The sequence below is a fragment of the Glossina fuscipes genome, unplaced genomic scaffold (assembly GCF_014805625.2).
Source record: "Glossina fuscipes isolate IAEA_lab_2018 unplaced genomic scaffold, Yale_Gfus_2 60, whole genome shotgun sequence".
Classification (NCBI taxonomy): Eukaryota; Metazoa; Arthropoda; class Insecta; order Diptera; family Glossinidae; genus Glossina; species Glossina fuscipes.
In genome coordinates, this window is record NW_023998432.1 from 5,674,895 (window position 1) to 5,691,318 (window position 16,424).

At 37.7% G+C, this 16,424-nt stretch overlaps 1 protein-coding gene across 2 annotated transcripts in view; it reads right to left on the reverse strand.

The window, feature by feature from the left end:
- Positions 1 to 10,735: 10,735 nt before the first annotated feature.
- The window catches only part of LOC119637686 (palmitoyl-protein thioesterase 1), a 9,591-nt gene continuing 3,902 nt past the window's right edge, over positions 10,736 to 16,424 (reverse strand). The window contains exon 5 of one of the 2 annotated variants that reach the window (XM_038033889.1): positions 10,736 to 10,837. In XM_038033889.1, the coding sequence (XP_037889817.1) occupies positions 10,754 to 10,837 (84 nt within the window). In that variant the 3' untranslated portion in view covers positions 10,736 to 10,753. Of the gene's footprint in view, positions 10,895 to 16,424 lie in introns of both variants that reach the window. The other variant, XM_038033890.1, reaches the window with a different exon arrangement.

A 16,424-nucleotide genomic window follows, 5' to 3' on the forward strand; every position in this document is an offset into this window, starting at 1 on the left:
AAATGATGTTGCATTCAGTTGAAAAGGTCATTTGAAATAAAAAGTGAGGCAACATGTACTATTTCCAAAAACCTAAAATGCAAGTAATCGCGATCCATATGTTAGCATTCAAACGCATTCCAGATGTAGAAATGCACAAGATCAACATCAACATTTATCTGCAATGCATGCCTGCCCTACACGTTTATGAAATTGCTTTCCAAAAAGTTTACATGATAAACATAAAGTTTGTGGATCATTCTAACAGTATTTCGTAAATTTTTATAGAGCAGCAGATACGTTGGTGAAAATATTACTGCTCATGTGAGCATAGGCAAGTGATCTCAACCGATTTATGCTCTTATTGTCCGTACCACGATCTTATTCCGTTCTTATTTCTTTTCTGATTGATTACACTAATAAAGAAATACGCATTTATAATACCCAGCCAGACTCATCTTGTCAAAACGTTTACCACGTTTTGAAGGAAGCTTCAGAAACCCCACATATAAATTTTTTGTTCATCCTCAAATTCTGATTCGTTATAAGCATGTCCTTCTGTCTGCCTGTCTGTGTATTGTCTGTAGTAAGCATCCTCTTGATCGAAAAATGAACATATTGGGTTCAAATTTATTATGAATTTTTTTAATTTAATAATAGCATACAGGTTTGTATTGAAAATAGAACAAATTGATTAAGCAACACGTACCTTGGTTTTCAAGAACCAAAAGAAATGAGTATTTTGCTAGTAAACTACCACAGATACAACGACGATGAGACGTGAATTCTATTCTATTCTATTTTATTCTAGTAATTTCGTAGCACAAGAATGTGAAAAATCGGCAATCGGCAATACAATATCAAACTTCCATTCTCTTACTAAAGCATTCGCAATAACTTTAAAGAGGCTTCAGAATGTAATAAATATATACATCCGGAAAATTTGGGTCGAAGTAGACAAGGTGTTTAACCGCTTCCATTACAACCGAAAGCTGAAACTTTGTATGGTAAAAAGGCATAACTTTTAAATATTTTTTGGAGAAAATTGATTTATGAAAATAATTTGAAATTTGGGCCACGTAAGCCTATTTGTTGGATCCCCATCCAAGGGGAAAGCTTACTCTGTATATGGTAAAGATGTCCAATCTTTTCTATTTTATGAGGAAACTTGGTTCGTAAATGTAAATTTGTCCGTGGTGGCAATCTGACATAAAAAGAAACTAGAGCAAATTTGGGCCATATGTAACTTTTTTTGGACGCCATTCCATACAAGGGGAATAGTAATACCTTTACCAAAACATTTAATTTTCAATATTTTGGGATGAAAATTGGTTCCGAGCAGCAGTGTAAAAATTAACCGTGCATTAAATTAACCGTAGGGAATTTGGATCACACAGATCTATTTTTTAGACGCCACTATATATACGACCTCTCATAAAAAGCATGGCCTTATATGATAAGAAAACCTAATTTGTTTTCTATGATGAAAACAAGTGTAAAATAATATAATCTTTAACAAATACATTAAGATTGCCAAATTTCGATCAGGTCAGTTGACGTTTTGACCGCCCTCTAATATGAGGGCTTTCAAGAAAATCACGCCTTTACATAAAAATAATGTACAATATTGGGTGGATTATCACGACAATGAACTGACTTATAAAAGATCCCAAGATTTTCCCAATCTTGTTTGGAGACTTAATACATTTTTTTACTTACAATTTTACAAATTTTGATTTTAAAATTAAAAGAATTTATTGACAAATTAACAATAGTAGAGTACTCTACACTAGTTCTCCTCTTGGAGAATCAAGGTTAAGTTAAGTACAGCGCGTTGTGTGGATCTTACATATTCGTGTAAAAGCATTTCTTTAAGTGCAGATTGCAGCTAGTTTATTAGAACATATTTAATAGTACTATGTATTTGTAACCTGAAATATTGACCTTGTGAATTGTTAATTTTATAAAAGAAAGTTTTAGTTTTGTACGCTACAGGAAATGTCTACGCCACATATGCGGCTGAAAATATTCTCTAGTGTTCCCATTTAACATATCTGATTGACCGAATGGAAAAATTTTTCAGGTTGTAAATTACAATGCTGTACCATTCCAGCTGATGGTGCTCATATGTTTTCCTTACATATTAATCACAGTCTTAAAAAACCACCAAGATTTGCCATTACTATTACAGCTAGTAGAGCTTTAAGTTGCCTGAAAAAACGTTCTACAATGCCGTAGCACTGTTGCAGATACGGTGATGTAGTAATTTTGTGGGTACGTAAAACCTATTTCAAGTAAAACAGGCAAGCATGACTTTTACTGTGTCAAATAATTGCGGCTTTAATTTGTGGGAATGTAAGCAAAGCTTCATTCTGCTTACAGCAGTAGCTTTTGCCTTGCAAACGTTTGATACAGTGTAGCAATTTACCAGAATTCTTACCCATAGAAGTAATGAGAATAAAAGAACAAGTATAGTGGCTACTAATTAACATCGCTATCAGGATTATTGACAACAGAAATACAAAAAGTGCTTAAGATTTTGTTAATTGTTGCTTTGAACAAAATGTTCGGACACCTTGTCATTTAGTTGTCCCTGGCAAAAGAATGCGTTACGAGTACATTTGAGATATGATCACAGTCAACGAAATACATAGATGTTCCAACATTTTGCTCCAACATCTTGTTTAAAATTGAGATTAGGACATTCTTGAGTACTTTTTGTGTATCTGTGATGAATAACAATAGCGACGCTGTTAATTAACACCAGTTTCTATCTTTCATTGTTATTATTTGTATTGGCACCGATTCTGTTAATAGTTTTTTAATATAATATCGCAGTCTTCAACAAGTTTTCAGATCAGAAGCTCATAAAATATGGGCGTTTAAGTGAATGAGTATTTATGTGGCAAGTATATTTTTTCTTGTCATTGTTTATTTTGAAGAATTCCAAATTCTATGTTCGCCCAATGCTCTGACAAATTTTAATGAAAATTTTCAAATGTAAAAAAAAACATGTTATATTATTCAAAGGAATTATGTTATAGTTTATTACATGTGGCTTTATCTAATTTGTTTATTTTATTTATATACTTATTAATATTATTTGCTTACGCGTATATATTTGACACATTTTATCCAATCTTTTACATCATGCATAAGTTATTCTACGCGATGCCTACTCATATTATATTTTTATAATTTTGTGTGTATTCCTGAATTGAACAATTAAATAAATGAATAAAATATTAAAAACTAATTCTTAACGCTAGCTTAAAGAATTTGAATTGTTTTTCATCTTTCGAATTACTATACTCTAAATCGGCATGCTGTTGGGCCAAGAATTTCGAAATTTTATGTAATGAAATTATTAATCTAAAGTCAAGCAAGTGGCGTATTCGAAAACTGTTGTCAAAAAATTTTCTTGAAAGGATGTATGTTGAATTACTTGTTTCAAAATTAAACCACAAAGTTGCGCGGAGCCTTTCTCGCCAAACAATAGCCGAAAAGAACTCAAAATTACTGGAAGCATAGAATTATTTAAAAGGACTCATTGTTAAAGATAAAAGCAGAGTAAAAAAAGGTGAATGTTTTGTAAGAGCATCCATGATAAACCTTGTAGAGGATATTGGAGAGGTAATTTTTATTAAAAGAAGAGATAATTTTTAAAAACAGACGGGGAGGTATTTTTCAGAATGTACCATATAAGCAGATATTTAAAAAAAAGTATGTTGCGAAAAATGTTTGACTTAAGATTTTATAAACAGTCTGTAAGACCCTAAAGAAAAAATTTTAAAAATATAGGTAGCAGAATATGGCGCAAATAGGTGGCGAGGTCTGGGGAACCTTCCTAATTTTGTTAAGTGGGGTTACGGCCGCCGGGCGACAGGCGGAACGTACCTGTAAGACATCAACATCTACCAGGTCTCGGCCCCGCGTCACCGAGGAAGAAGATGTTCTCCTCGGCTCTAAGCCTGAGTCACTTCAGGGAGCACAAAAGGAACTGAAAGAGGGACTTAAACCTCCTGAGGGAAACTCTTTAGGGACTCCCGAACGCCAACATGGAAGAGAGAAAGGAAGCCTGCTGCAGGAGGAATAGGCTAAGTACCGCCATCGGCTCCAAGTTCTAATTAAAGGCGGATCTTTGAAAAGGCACCCAAGTGCGTAATAGCGACTAGTACAGTCTTTGAAAAGGTCCTTCAGTAGAACCATGAGTAGCACCGCGGCCCAGGCAGCCGGAACTGTCCCGTCTTGTTGGGAGGTGGCAAAGTTGAGTAGAATAGGAATTATTCCAGTCAACCATCGTAAAACGTCGAAGGACGACCAACTAAGGACGATAGGAAATGGTCTCCTGGATAGACTCCGCAGCCACCATAAGTCAAGTTACCTCGTCCTTATGTATTCGACGGTTGCTCGCCCGAAGGTGAAAACGTCGCGCCGGCAGATATTTTAAAACTTTTGCAGGGCCAGAACAAAAGTGTAAGCATTGAATTCTAGAAGGTACTTCAGAGGGATACAAAAAAAAAATGCAACGGTCGTAAGTCTTCCAATGGACGAATCTTCGACAGCAGTGCTGAAGAAAATCGGTCTTGTTGCCAGCGGATTCGACCCAGTTTCGCTGAGATCTTGCAAGGTTGCAGGAACATTTAAAGACGGGAAGATTGCGATCAACAACGGAGAATTGCCATTGGGCTCTGTCCGGGCAGCGGCAATGGTCTGGGTAACTAAAAGGGACATGAGGTAAATAAAGACTGAGAAAAAGCACGGTGCGACACCTCTAACAACACTTTAAAGGCACGCCTAGGGCCTCTGTGGCCTCGAATATTCTGGGAACACCCAGTAACAGGCCAAGGAAATTCGAATTAACTCTCGAGCGCACTAAGCAGAAAAAATAACCACGTCAGGTGCATCGAAGTGAACCTCCACCAAGCTAAAGCCGCCTCTTAAGCTCTTAGTAGTAGGTTCACAAACGAGAGTCTTAACATAGCTCTCATCCGGTAGTCCTGCAAAAATGTGGGTGCTATTCAAGGCCTCCACAATAAAAAAGGTAGGCTGGTTTACAACACGGCCGGCCTGGAGCCGCCTCGCTTGTGGTAGATAATATAACCTTTACACTTTATACGGAGGGACCTAGCAGCAGTTTGGGCTGTTATGCCATGTCCCGATGGAATCATTCAGTGATGATAGCCTTCTCGTGCCTACCGGGTGAGGCAGGGACCCGCACGGTTGAGGTACAGGACCTTGATTCCTACGCTTACCATACTTTTTGGGGCAGCTGAAATGATGAGTGTCTTTTTCAATATTTCTTATTACCTTAAATAGATGTAGGGAATCGACTTTCAGAAACTTAAGCAGCGAGGAGATGTTAGATCTCATTCTCACCTGTTTCTACCTGCGTGCCTCTATCATAGGATGACATGTATCAAATAAGGTCTCATTGTCGTACTATCAGCATATATAGACATTGTGACCGGCGTGGTGTCATGCCAGACGCACAGAGATCCTAAAGGTATGAATTGGGAAATGTTTGATTTTCTACTCTCTAAAAACAGAAACATGTGTCCGCATCTCCCTAATAGTGCCGAGGCCATCGAACGTAAGACGCAGACGGTCTGTTCAAACATTCAAGAGGGCTACCAAGAAAGCTGTCTTTTAAAGACTTTGAAGTCTACGAGAGACGTGCCTTGGTGGAATCAGAGGCTTCAAAGTCTCCGATCCCAGATCAGGAAATTGTTCAAGAGGGCTAAAATGTTCTATGATTGGGCTAAGTACAGAGAGTCTCACACCACACATATAACTTCGAGCAGAGGGGGTCGAAGTGGGCTACAAAGAAGCATATGAAGACACAAATCTCCCGAGGCCGCAGGGCTCCAAAGAGTTCTCGATAAAGACCACAGCAATGGCGTATGCACCGTAATGAAACTAAGTGGATATTACACTGGGTTCCCTTAAAATCATATAGTCCCTGATAGAGACCCATTTTCCAGAACGCCTGTGGAATGCGAGGCGAGGGGACCCGGCGTGTCCGAGAGAAAGACACATGCCGAGTTCTAGGGACCGTAGACTCACTACCAATATCTTCTTTGCGAAACGGATGCGTATTAACTTTCGGCCCATGTAAATCGCCGGGACCAGATGGGATAAGGCCTTCTCTATTCCAATAAGGCCCACAATTTGGTAGGTTTTGCAAATGTAACTGTCCAACGGGGTATGTATCCCAGGACATGATCCAGGCCAAAGTGGTCTTTTTATACTTAAACCACGGAACAAATATGAGCACCTGGCAAAATTATATAGACCCATCTGCCTGAGTTCCTTTCTCCTCAAAGCTTCACGTGGGGACCATATTTGAGAATAAGACCCTTACATTATTGCCAGTTTGCGGCGTAAGAAGCCAAACAAGTGACTTTCGTTCCTTCATTGATATATAGGGGGCATTCCATTATGCATCATACAGGGCTATAGAAAGAGCCCTGGAAATATTTTTACATTTCAAACCTGATTATCAATTAGATAATCAACGTGCTAAATTGCAGGCTAGCTACTTCGGAACTGGCTGTAACATTCTTAAATATCAGGGCTAATAAAGGGTGCTCTAACAGTGCCGTGGTCTCTCCTTGTATTTGGACCATATTCATAGATGAGATACTAGCGAGAATACATGACTTGGAATTCAAAACACTAGATAATACAGACGATTTGGTAATTTCCGCGATGGGATGGCATGAACAAACCCTTACTGAACGAATGTAAAAAACTCTGAGTATAACCCACAAGTATTGCCAAATGTTGGCTCACTGTGCGGCAAAACTAGTACTGTCCCACACGTTCAGAGTGACCATAACGGCGAGATCGGGGTGGAACGGGCAAGCTTTTGAGCCCGAGGTGGAAACAGAGAAATGATACACAGACAGTTAAAAATTGGAATATGGCAAAATTAGGGTTGCGGTTTGTGACCCGAGTTTTCAATGGGATGTAGTGCCACCATATTCCAAGCAGAAGTCTAAGCAATCGCCGCATGTACCTTCGAGTGCTTAAAAATGCAGCGGATCCGCATTTACTACGACAGCCAAGGCATCCTAAAGTCTCTAAAGAGGTCAATCATAACATCTAGGCTTATGTTGATGTAACTTCAAGCACCGAACGAGCGAGGCAGGCACAAAGATAAACACCTAATATGGGTGACTGGCTATTCGGGTGTGAAGAGTAATGAAAGAGCTAACTGTCTTGCTAACAGGAGAATGTAACGTGAGGTTTTGAATTAACAAATTAGGTTTGCTCAAAATGCAGCATTAATTAGTTTGTTAAGTTCACCCACGGAGGGAACTAACAGCGAAAGATAGTTTTTCCGGGTAGTTTTTTGACTTTGCGCATTGTCTTTTGTGGGGATAGAGGAGGAAAAAAAATGTGAAGGCATAAGACGTGTAAAAATTCGGCGTTGAGGAAAGATTCTTGAAGGTGGTGAAGCTGTAAAAAATGAAAAGTTTAATTTAGCGTTTAGCTGGTGCTGTTTTGCCTTTAGTTTAAATGTTTAAAACATGAAAAAACGAAAGAAAAAAAAGAAAGGGATAGTGCTTGGTCAAGCGGTATAGCCGATCGCTTATGCGGAGTATGAGTGGGTGTGCTCGCGAGTGGAGGCAAGGGAACAGAGAATGTGCACTGACGGATTAGGAAGGGACCAACGAACGACGAACAGTACAGATAACGGACCTCGTAGACGAACATACCTCGTGAGCCCAGTCGCACGGTGTGAACTCCATAAGGGTTTTGTTAGACCCTTCCTTTTTTTTATCTTATTTTAGGTTTAATTTTTTATCATGCGGCACAGCATGTTGTGTATTTTGTAGACGATCTACCGCGCAAAGAGCTGTGCCGTAGACAAGTTCCTTCTTGTATACATACACACATAAGCCCGACGATACTTAATAATGCTTTCATAAATGAAAAGATCGTTAAATTATCTGCTATCAATTCGATGCATTCAGCAAAGGTTACCAGTAGCAAATGATCTAAACAGCTCTTATCAAATGAATGAACACGTAGTGGCAGACATTGCGGGTGGAGTCATCTCTTAAATCATTATTTAAAATTCGATTTGCTGGAAGTAAGGCCATGTGATTGAAGAACGCTTATTTTCGATGAGTTGTGCTGCTTAATTTACATCTTACGAAAGTGACACTTTCGCGGTGCACTAAAATTTAATGCAATTAATAGTTTTCTGTAGACAGACATGACGGATATAGACACTTAATCGCTACAGGATCCCGAAGGATTATGATATGAACCTGAACCTCTATGTGGCGTACTAAGAAGCCATATCGAAAGGCTAATATCGCAATGGGTTCAGAAAAAATTTCATTACCAATAAAAGCTTTCACTGTGGCATATAAACTGCGAGAACGAAGAAGAAACGACCTACATGTACTCACAGGCTCCCGCACGGGTCATAATTCCCTCAAGTACCATCCGAAAACATGGTATGTCCGATTCCGACTCTTGCAGGTTCTGCCAAGGGATGAGTGACACACGTCAGATGTGAATGTGAGAGCGTGAGCAGAATCAGGCACCACGTGTTTGGCGAGCATTTTATAACGTTGGACATGTTATGGTGCTACGACCCAAAGAATGTGTTGGGATTCATGAGAATCGTAAGTTGGTGGGCTAGGGGCATGGGCAAGTGCCCACGCAATTAATAATAATAATAATTGCGAAAATAAACATAAATTGGGTATTAGAAAACTAACTTTTGATAAGATTGCGAAAAACAACGATTGGCTTACCACGGATGATGACTCCAGCGAGCATAGACCCCACTTACTGAACTTTACGTAAGGAGTCTTATTGCACAAAATTTCGAAGTTCTTGGCCCAACAAGACACCTATTTGGTGAATACCATTTACAAAGATAAAAAACTATTAAAAGTGCCTAAGCTAGCATTAAGAACTAGTTTTTAATGTTTTATTTGTTTATTTATTTCCTCAATTGCGAAATATAAACAATATAATGATAATATAATGTAGACAAGCAAGGCGTAGGATAACTCGTGTGTGATGTGAAAAATTGGATGAAATATGTCGAATATATATGTGTAAGCAAATAAAATTAATATATATATAAATAAAATAAACAAATTAGATGAAGATAAATATAATGAACTGAAATCGATGATTTTGGCTTAGGACATCATCTTTTATTGTGGCTGGTGATCTGAGTGTGTCATTTGATAATAAAACCACGATTGGGAGTGCTACCGCTCCAAGAAGTTAAATTGCTGCTATGCAATTAAACACATATACTGGTTAGCACTTGCATGTGCTATATTAGGTTTCTGGATCTGTATTATTGCATTACTAGCTTGTGCGAGACAGCAAACTGCTGCAAGTGAGTTTTGATATTTGTTTTGTCGCTTCAACTTCTACGGGTGAGGAAAGTAGAGTACGCCTACAATGCCTGTCTGGGTTCACATGAATAATTGCATTATGTAGTTGATCCTGTGATTTCGTTTTTAAATCAAACTATTCTGATGGTACTTTTGGGCTGGATGTGCTACGCCATTTTAGACTAATTCCAACATTTTTGTTGCTTGCAGTAAATATTTGTTATTATAATCAAGTGTACATATCATTGTATTATTAATTTTTTCTAATTCCTGAGCGAATTGGTTTATTTTTAGTGGTAGTGTTTCACTTATCGGCTTATACTGGTGCTGTTACTAACTGATGATGACTTGCCTTGATAAGAAGTGCTAGGTTAAAACAGGGTTTGATGTGGACCAGCTATTTATAAGTTGGGCCGGTTCGCTCATCCTTCTTGTACTGGCTTAAAAGCATAGGCGCCAGACGCGGTAATGGACTCTACAAAGGGCTATGCTGGTCGTCTCCTGATTGTAGAATTAGTGCTAGCAAATTTTATAGAACATTATTACATACTGAAGTGAGATTCTCCCAGCTAAAGGGGAACTCGTTGCATGGACGGATGGGTTCCTAAAACACAAAGCTATGTGCGGTGAGATTGATTCATTGAATGGGGCTTCTTCGTCGTTAAATCTTCTTGTATGTTCATGGGCCTCATTGTTCTTCCATGTGTTGGACTTGTAGATAGTCGTGGCGTTATTATTACTGAAAATTCTAAGATTTATTGACTGATGCTGCAATTGCGTCTAAAAACATTTTATTTATAGGGGTTTTCGACCACCCGACTTTTTTTGCATCTACAATTGCTATGGGTGAGAAGCGTGGGGTAATTTCGCCGAAGGTTAATGATGTTGTGGCTGTATAGAAAGCATTGGCAATTAGTTCAGAACATATGGTGTCTACTTTAGCTCTGAGAGACGAATATGATGTTGTTACTGGAGAAACTCCAGTAGGACTAACGCGGTTATCACCGCATCGTCCTCTGCACCAAAATATACAGGCCACTGCCGATGATGCCGCTAGTGGTGATGAGTTGGTAGTTGCTCCGCGTCGTAGCTCCATACTTATATTTTCGCGTATTTTAGTTTCCTTTATGATTATGGTGGCATTGAAGTACTTGAGTATTATTTTAAATACATTTTTATCGTCTGTAGACATTCTTTTAAAAGAATTCATTGCTCGAAGAAAGTAACCAGCGCCTGGTTCGTCTGGAAAACCCACTTCTGTATCAGTCGGTGCCCTTAGCATTAACGCCCCGTTGTCAACTCAATGCTATGGTGCGATGGTTCCGAAACTATATGTCGCATCTACCGTGTACAATCCGATTGCGTGGCACCACGCAATTGTTTGATTGGTTATAGTTTCAATTTCTACGAGGATTGATGAGGTATAAAGACTTAGAACGGTTGTTGCTATTGTTGTATCTTTCAGTTTCCGCCACATAAAACTAGAGATTAAATTGTTTTCATATACGGGCTTACTTCTCATGCATATATGTTAAGATCTAAAAAATAGACCGAATTCCCAGTCATTAATATCTTTGTTAAATTACTACTATGGTTCAACTCATCACAAAGTATTAAAAATTAAATCCTTTTGTGAAGGGATTACTATTCACGAGAAATCTTTGATGGAATGGGGTCTAAGAAATAAACCCATGTGGTTCAAATTTATTCGACTTCATATTTATGTAAAATTATAATCATGAAGAAATTTTCATCAGAGAACATTAACAATTATGTCTTTTTGGCATATCAGTCCGCTAAATCCAAATCCATTGATAGCAGAGTTTGTTTACAGCTGTTGTATCAACGTACACTCTCTTACGCTTAGCTGGCGAGGTGTTGGTAGCCTCGAAACTTCAATAAATCCAAGGCCGTAGGTAAACGGATCAGAGGTGCTTTGAATGTTTTCCTTAAGCAACCACCACCAAAATTTTTGCGAATATTTACATATAACAATATATAATGATATATATCTATAAATATATATAGACAATGCTCACAAACGTATTAAGGAAATTACGTGTTTGTACAACGTGAGACGACTAGAATTGTCCCGAAACGCCCTTCTCCGTTACATAAGGATTGGTTTTTAATACAAAAAAATTTGGCTTGCAGTCTGCTGCTGTTTACGTATAAGCTAACATTACTCAATTATTTATAAATTTCATTTAACATTATATTTATATTTCATAAATTCAAATTTGTTGATTTTTTGCAAATTCTCTCTTCTAGATACTACTCTAAAAGAAGTTTTTATTTATTTATTTATTTTTTTTAATTTAATTCTACTTATACATGAAACTCAACTAAACAAATAACAGTCGAGTTCAATTGGCTCTTAATGCAAAACTTATATTAATTAATAATAAAACTTACTATAGGTACAATAAAACCAATAAGAAGAAAAAAAAAGAAAAAAAGCATGTACACAACCAGCATAGAGCTACACTTACAACCGGTACAGGACCAAATTGCAAATGAACCCCTAAGCCATCGCAAACATGCATAAGCCTGGCAACCGATAATACTTAACAACAATTTATTTTCGAATCATAACGACTTTTAAGGATAAAAGCTAATTTAAGTACGACATAGGTAAATCGCACGTATTAAGCAATGTTGCTTTAATGGACTTTAAAGAGTCCGATAACGAGAATAAGTGATAGATATCATTTAGGTTCTTGCAAACTACTCTGAGCGGATTAAACAGTTCATAATTATATTTACACTGACTAAGCTTAACCAAGGTAAATTGCCCAGAGAAGCGGTTAGGGACATTGAAGCTTATTTCACCAAGTAATGAAGGCGAGTCAATAGCACTATTTATTACTTTCATTACTTTGATACGGAAACGCCAAGAACAAACCTACGTTTCTCAAGAGACGGTACGGATAACAGAAGCAACCCATTTTCATAGGGAGGAAGAGAGGCAATCGGATCCCAACCCAAATTTCGAAGGGCAAAAAGCAAGAATTGCTTTTGAACAAATTCTATTAAATCTACATAGCACCTATATGAAGAAGACCACACAAGAGAGGCATACTCGAGTATGGGTCTAACCAAACACATGTACAGTCTCTTTGTAATGTAGGGATCATCAAGCTGTTTGGTTCACCTTTTTATAAAACCAAACGCGTACCTAGCTTTGCTTATCGAGAGCTCAATATGCAAGTTGAAACGTAACCTATGGTCAAGTAGAACGCCTAAATCTGTGATCGAATCGACTTCCTCCAACTTATGCGAATCAATGAAATACTGAGTAATGAATGACTTTTTTCTTGAGAAAGAAAGCTTCTTACATTTACTCAGATTTAGTTTCAGAAGATACAAAGAGCACCTTGCAACAAAATTATCCAAATCACTTTGAAGGTGATGTGATTGCGATTCAACAGAGAAGGAAGAAAACAGTTTCACATCATCAGCATACATTAGGATCTGGCTGGAATTAACCACCGATGGGAGATCGTTAATGTATAAACTAAATAAAATAGGACATAAGTGACTTCCTTGAGGTACGCCAGACATAACGGAGTTCTCTTCTCGGAGTAGTTCCCAACCAATTGTCTACTTCCAATCTTGTGGATAGGAATAAGGAAACTACTCTTCCAACACGAAGGGAAAACACCTAAATTCAAGGACAAGTTAAAAATCTTTGAGATCATACCACATAACTCGACAGCGCAAGATTTGAGTACACATGATGGAATTCCATCAACGTTCTGGCGCACAACAATATTTTAGAGAACTCAACCCATTAAAAACGTCATATTCCGAAATAACCAAGTTAGGAATTGAAACCGAGTTAGTTATAGGATGCGAGTAGTTCGCTGATAAATCGAAATTAGTAATCGAAAAGTTTCGTCGGAAATATTCAGCATAGAATCAGAGCCATTAAAAGAAACATAAGAGGGATATGTGGAAATTTTTCTTTTAGAGTTAACAAATTTAAAAAAATATTTAGGATTAGCAAACAGAGAGGATATAATGAACTGAAGGTATCTGCAGTAATAATGGTGGTTGAGGGAGTTAAATCTATGCCTCGCCACCGAGTAAGCGAAAAATTCAAGCGCAGATCCACTTTTCGAATATTTTTTGAATAGCGTATTTTTTCTATTCTTGTGATATTTAATTGTCTTATTAAACCACGGGGGACACCTGCATCGAGGTCGGCACTGTTTAATCGGAGCAGATGCAGCAATAACTAGATTTAATGTATTGTAGAACGATGACAATAAGCTTTCAATACTACCGGTTGAGAAATCAAGCCTCATATGTGAAAGACGATGTTTTAGCAATACAATATTGATTTTATGAAAATCATAATATTTATTTAAAACGTTTGAATTGGCACATTAGGGCAGGTCAACGAACCATCATTCTTATGATGAAAGGAAATGCACATTGATGGATGGTAAGGGTCCTTAGGTAAACTAAAAGTTGGGTAACAATTTACACTAATCTCAAGGAAATTGGCAAAGCAGAGATCAAGCAGTCTATTATTACAATTAGGGGTACGGCGTTTTGCAGTAAATTACGATCAAAAAATTCGTTAAAGTACACAATAGCTTTATCAGATGTGGACTTATCACTGTTACACCAAGTAACTTGAGGCAAGTTGAAATCATCCAGTGCAATGACCAAATCAGTGTGTCTAGACCGCTTGGGCACTTCACAAATGAGGACGGCATGTTTCTTGTAAATGAAGATATCAGAATTTGGGGGAATATAGGAGCAGGTTACAAATAGCTGTTTATTAGGCATTCTGGCACGAATTGTGATAAATTCACCGTCAGGAGAAGTGGGACATTCTATTGAATTGGACGGAACTGACGCAGATATGGCAATTATTACACAACCACCAATGCGATTCACTCGCTCCTTGCTAAAGACTTGGAAAGAATTGTGAAAAAGTCCCGACGAATGAAGATCGGGTTTTAGCCAAGTTTCAGTAAATGCCAAACAGAAAAATTCCGTGCTCACTGAATTTAGAAAAGTGGAACGAATTTTCGAATTTAGGCCCCTAACATTTTGATAAATGAAAGAAAATGGGCCTGAAGAAAGATTTAGTTTTTTGAAGGCGACAAAACTATTGCTTTGTTATTACGGGGACGATCTCGACGGATACATTTCATAATTAAGGATCCTACTTGCCACAGTGGTTTGTTCAACAATATATCACATTTTTCAGTCGGAACTAGTATTTTAAGAGAGGAGATTGGCCTAGATTGAGAAGAAGCCATTTTGAAAATGCTAACGCGCTTTAAGTTGACTGATGGGACTTTCGCCGCCAGATAACTTTTTATGTTATCCACCGATGTTTCAGGTGCCAGTCTTGACACAAATATTGCTTTTCTGGGAGGAATTGCCGTCAAGCAAATGTCATTACTTGGAACAGGAGGGTTTAAGGTTGGGGAGAATATAGATGGCGTTATCGCCCTTGCACCAGCAGCTTGTGCGTCTTGCCCAGTCTGGTGACCGGCGTTCACATTCGAACAGCTAGGGGGAGAGAATGATTTATTTTTCTCTCTATTATTTTTAGGCGATGGCGCTTGATTAGAGTGAGTGACGGCCCTGGGCGGACATACCCTCGCCACTTCAGCGTAGCTTAAAACAGAAGTACTAGCCGGCATGTTTGTAACTATTTTGTTACCGACTGATTCAACAATATCGGAAACATTAACGTTCATTTTAGATTTAGAGGGAGCGGTAACTTGTATCAACGGATCAGATTTAGAGGAACTCAGAGGTGATGTCCCACACGTTACGCTACGAGTTGTTATTTTTCTGACTTGGGTAGAAGATGAGTGCTCAATAAAACGACACTCATCAAACTTAGACTTAATTAGCTGGAGATTTCTACTCAATTCCGAGAAACCATTTCGCGTCTCCGTGAAAAGTTTGTAAAAATCAATGTCCCGTTGCCTACAGTCAGGACATGACCATTTTAAGTCTTTAGAAGGGTCAGCGACTGCGCAAGCAGCACGCCCGAGAATGCCGGCACACTTTGCATGATCAAAGCGTTCGCAGGGCCACCAAGAAACGACTCTATCCGATTCCGGGCCTGTTTTTGCGCAACATGGTGTATATAAGCAGTCCATGTCAAGTCAACGAAAAGAAGGAAGTGAATTAGTAAGACAAAAAAGAAAAAAATTCAAAAAAATCCATAACACTAAGTTTATCTACAAATTTAAGAAATTTAATAAAACTTCTCCGTTACGTTGTCACTGTAACAAGAGAGCAAAACAATGAGAGAAAGCAAAACCAAACTGGAAGCACGAAAAAAAGAGAGAATGAAGATTAGAAAAATGTTCTCTTAAATTACACGTAAAATCTACACTACTGAAGCAACGGTAAACAAGCCACGAGAAAAGCTATTAACACCAAAGGAAGAAAATAAAAAAGAAAAAAACTTAAAAGAAAAAACTAGAAAAGACTCGAAAGAGATTTACTATTGCGAGCACAAGTGCTAATCGCAAGAAACAAACTGAAAATCACAAAATTTTAATGTATTTAAAGTAATTCTTACACTTTTACACCTTTAATGCTTTTATACTTTTACAAATACCCAGCTTTAAACGCGTATAAAACGATAATAAAAAAAACTAACAAAAGCGTACGATCTCGCGCGCGTTAGTTGCCAGGCTTATAATGAATATTGTACTTATTCAATTTTAAAATCTTTTTGTTGTCCATTAATAGATGAAAGAAAAAAAAAACGATAAAGACCGAATTTGGCATACGTAAAAGAATATCAACCAAAAACAACGTGGAGAATTAAATTTTTCGTACGAAATGATTCTCCAGATGATTAATTCAGTTACTATCAACAACTGATGAGCTGCACTTGAAACATTGGAAAAAACATAACTAAAATTGATCCATTGGATAGTTTGATAATAATTTGACATATTTTTATAGGGACATTTTCACTTTTATCAACACTATGAAAAATAAATCAAATGAAGAACCAACTATCAAATAAATCAATTTTAGTTATGTTTTTTCCAATGTTTCAAGTGCAGCTCATCA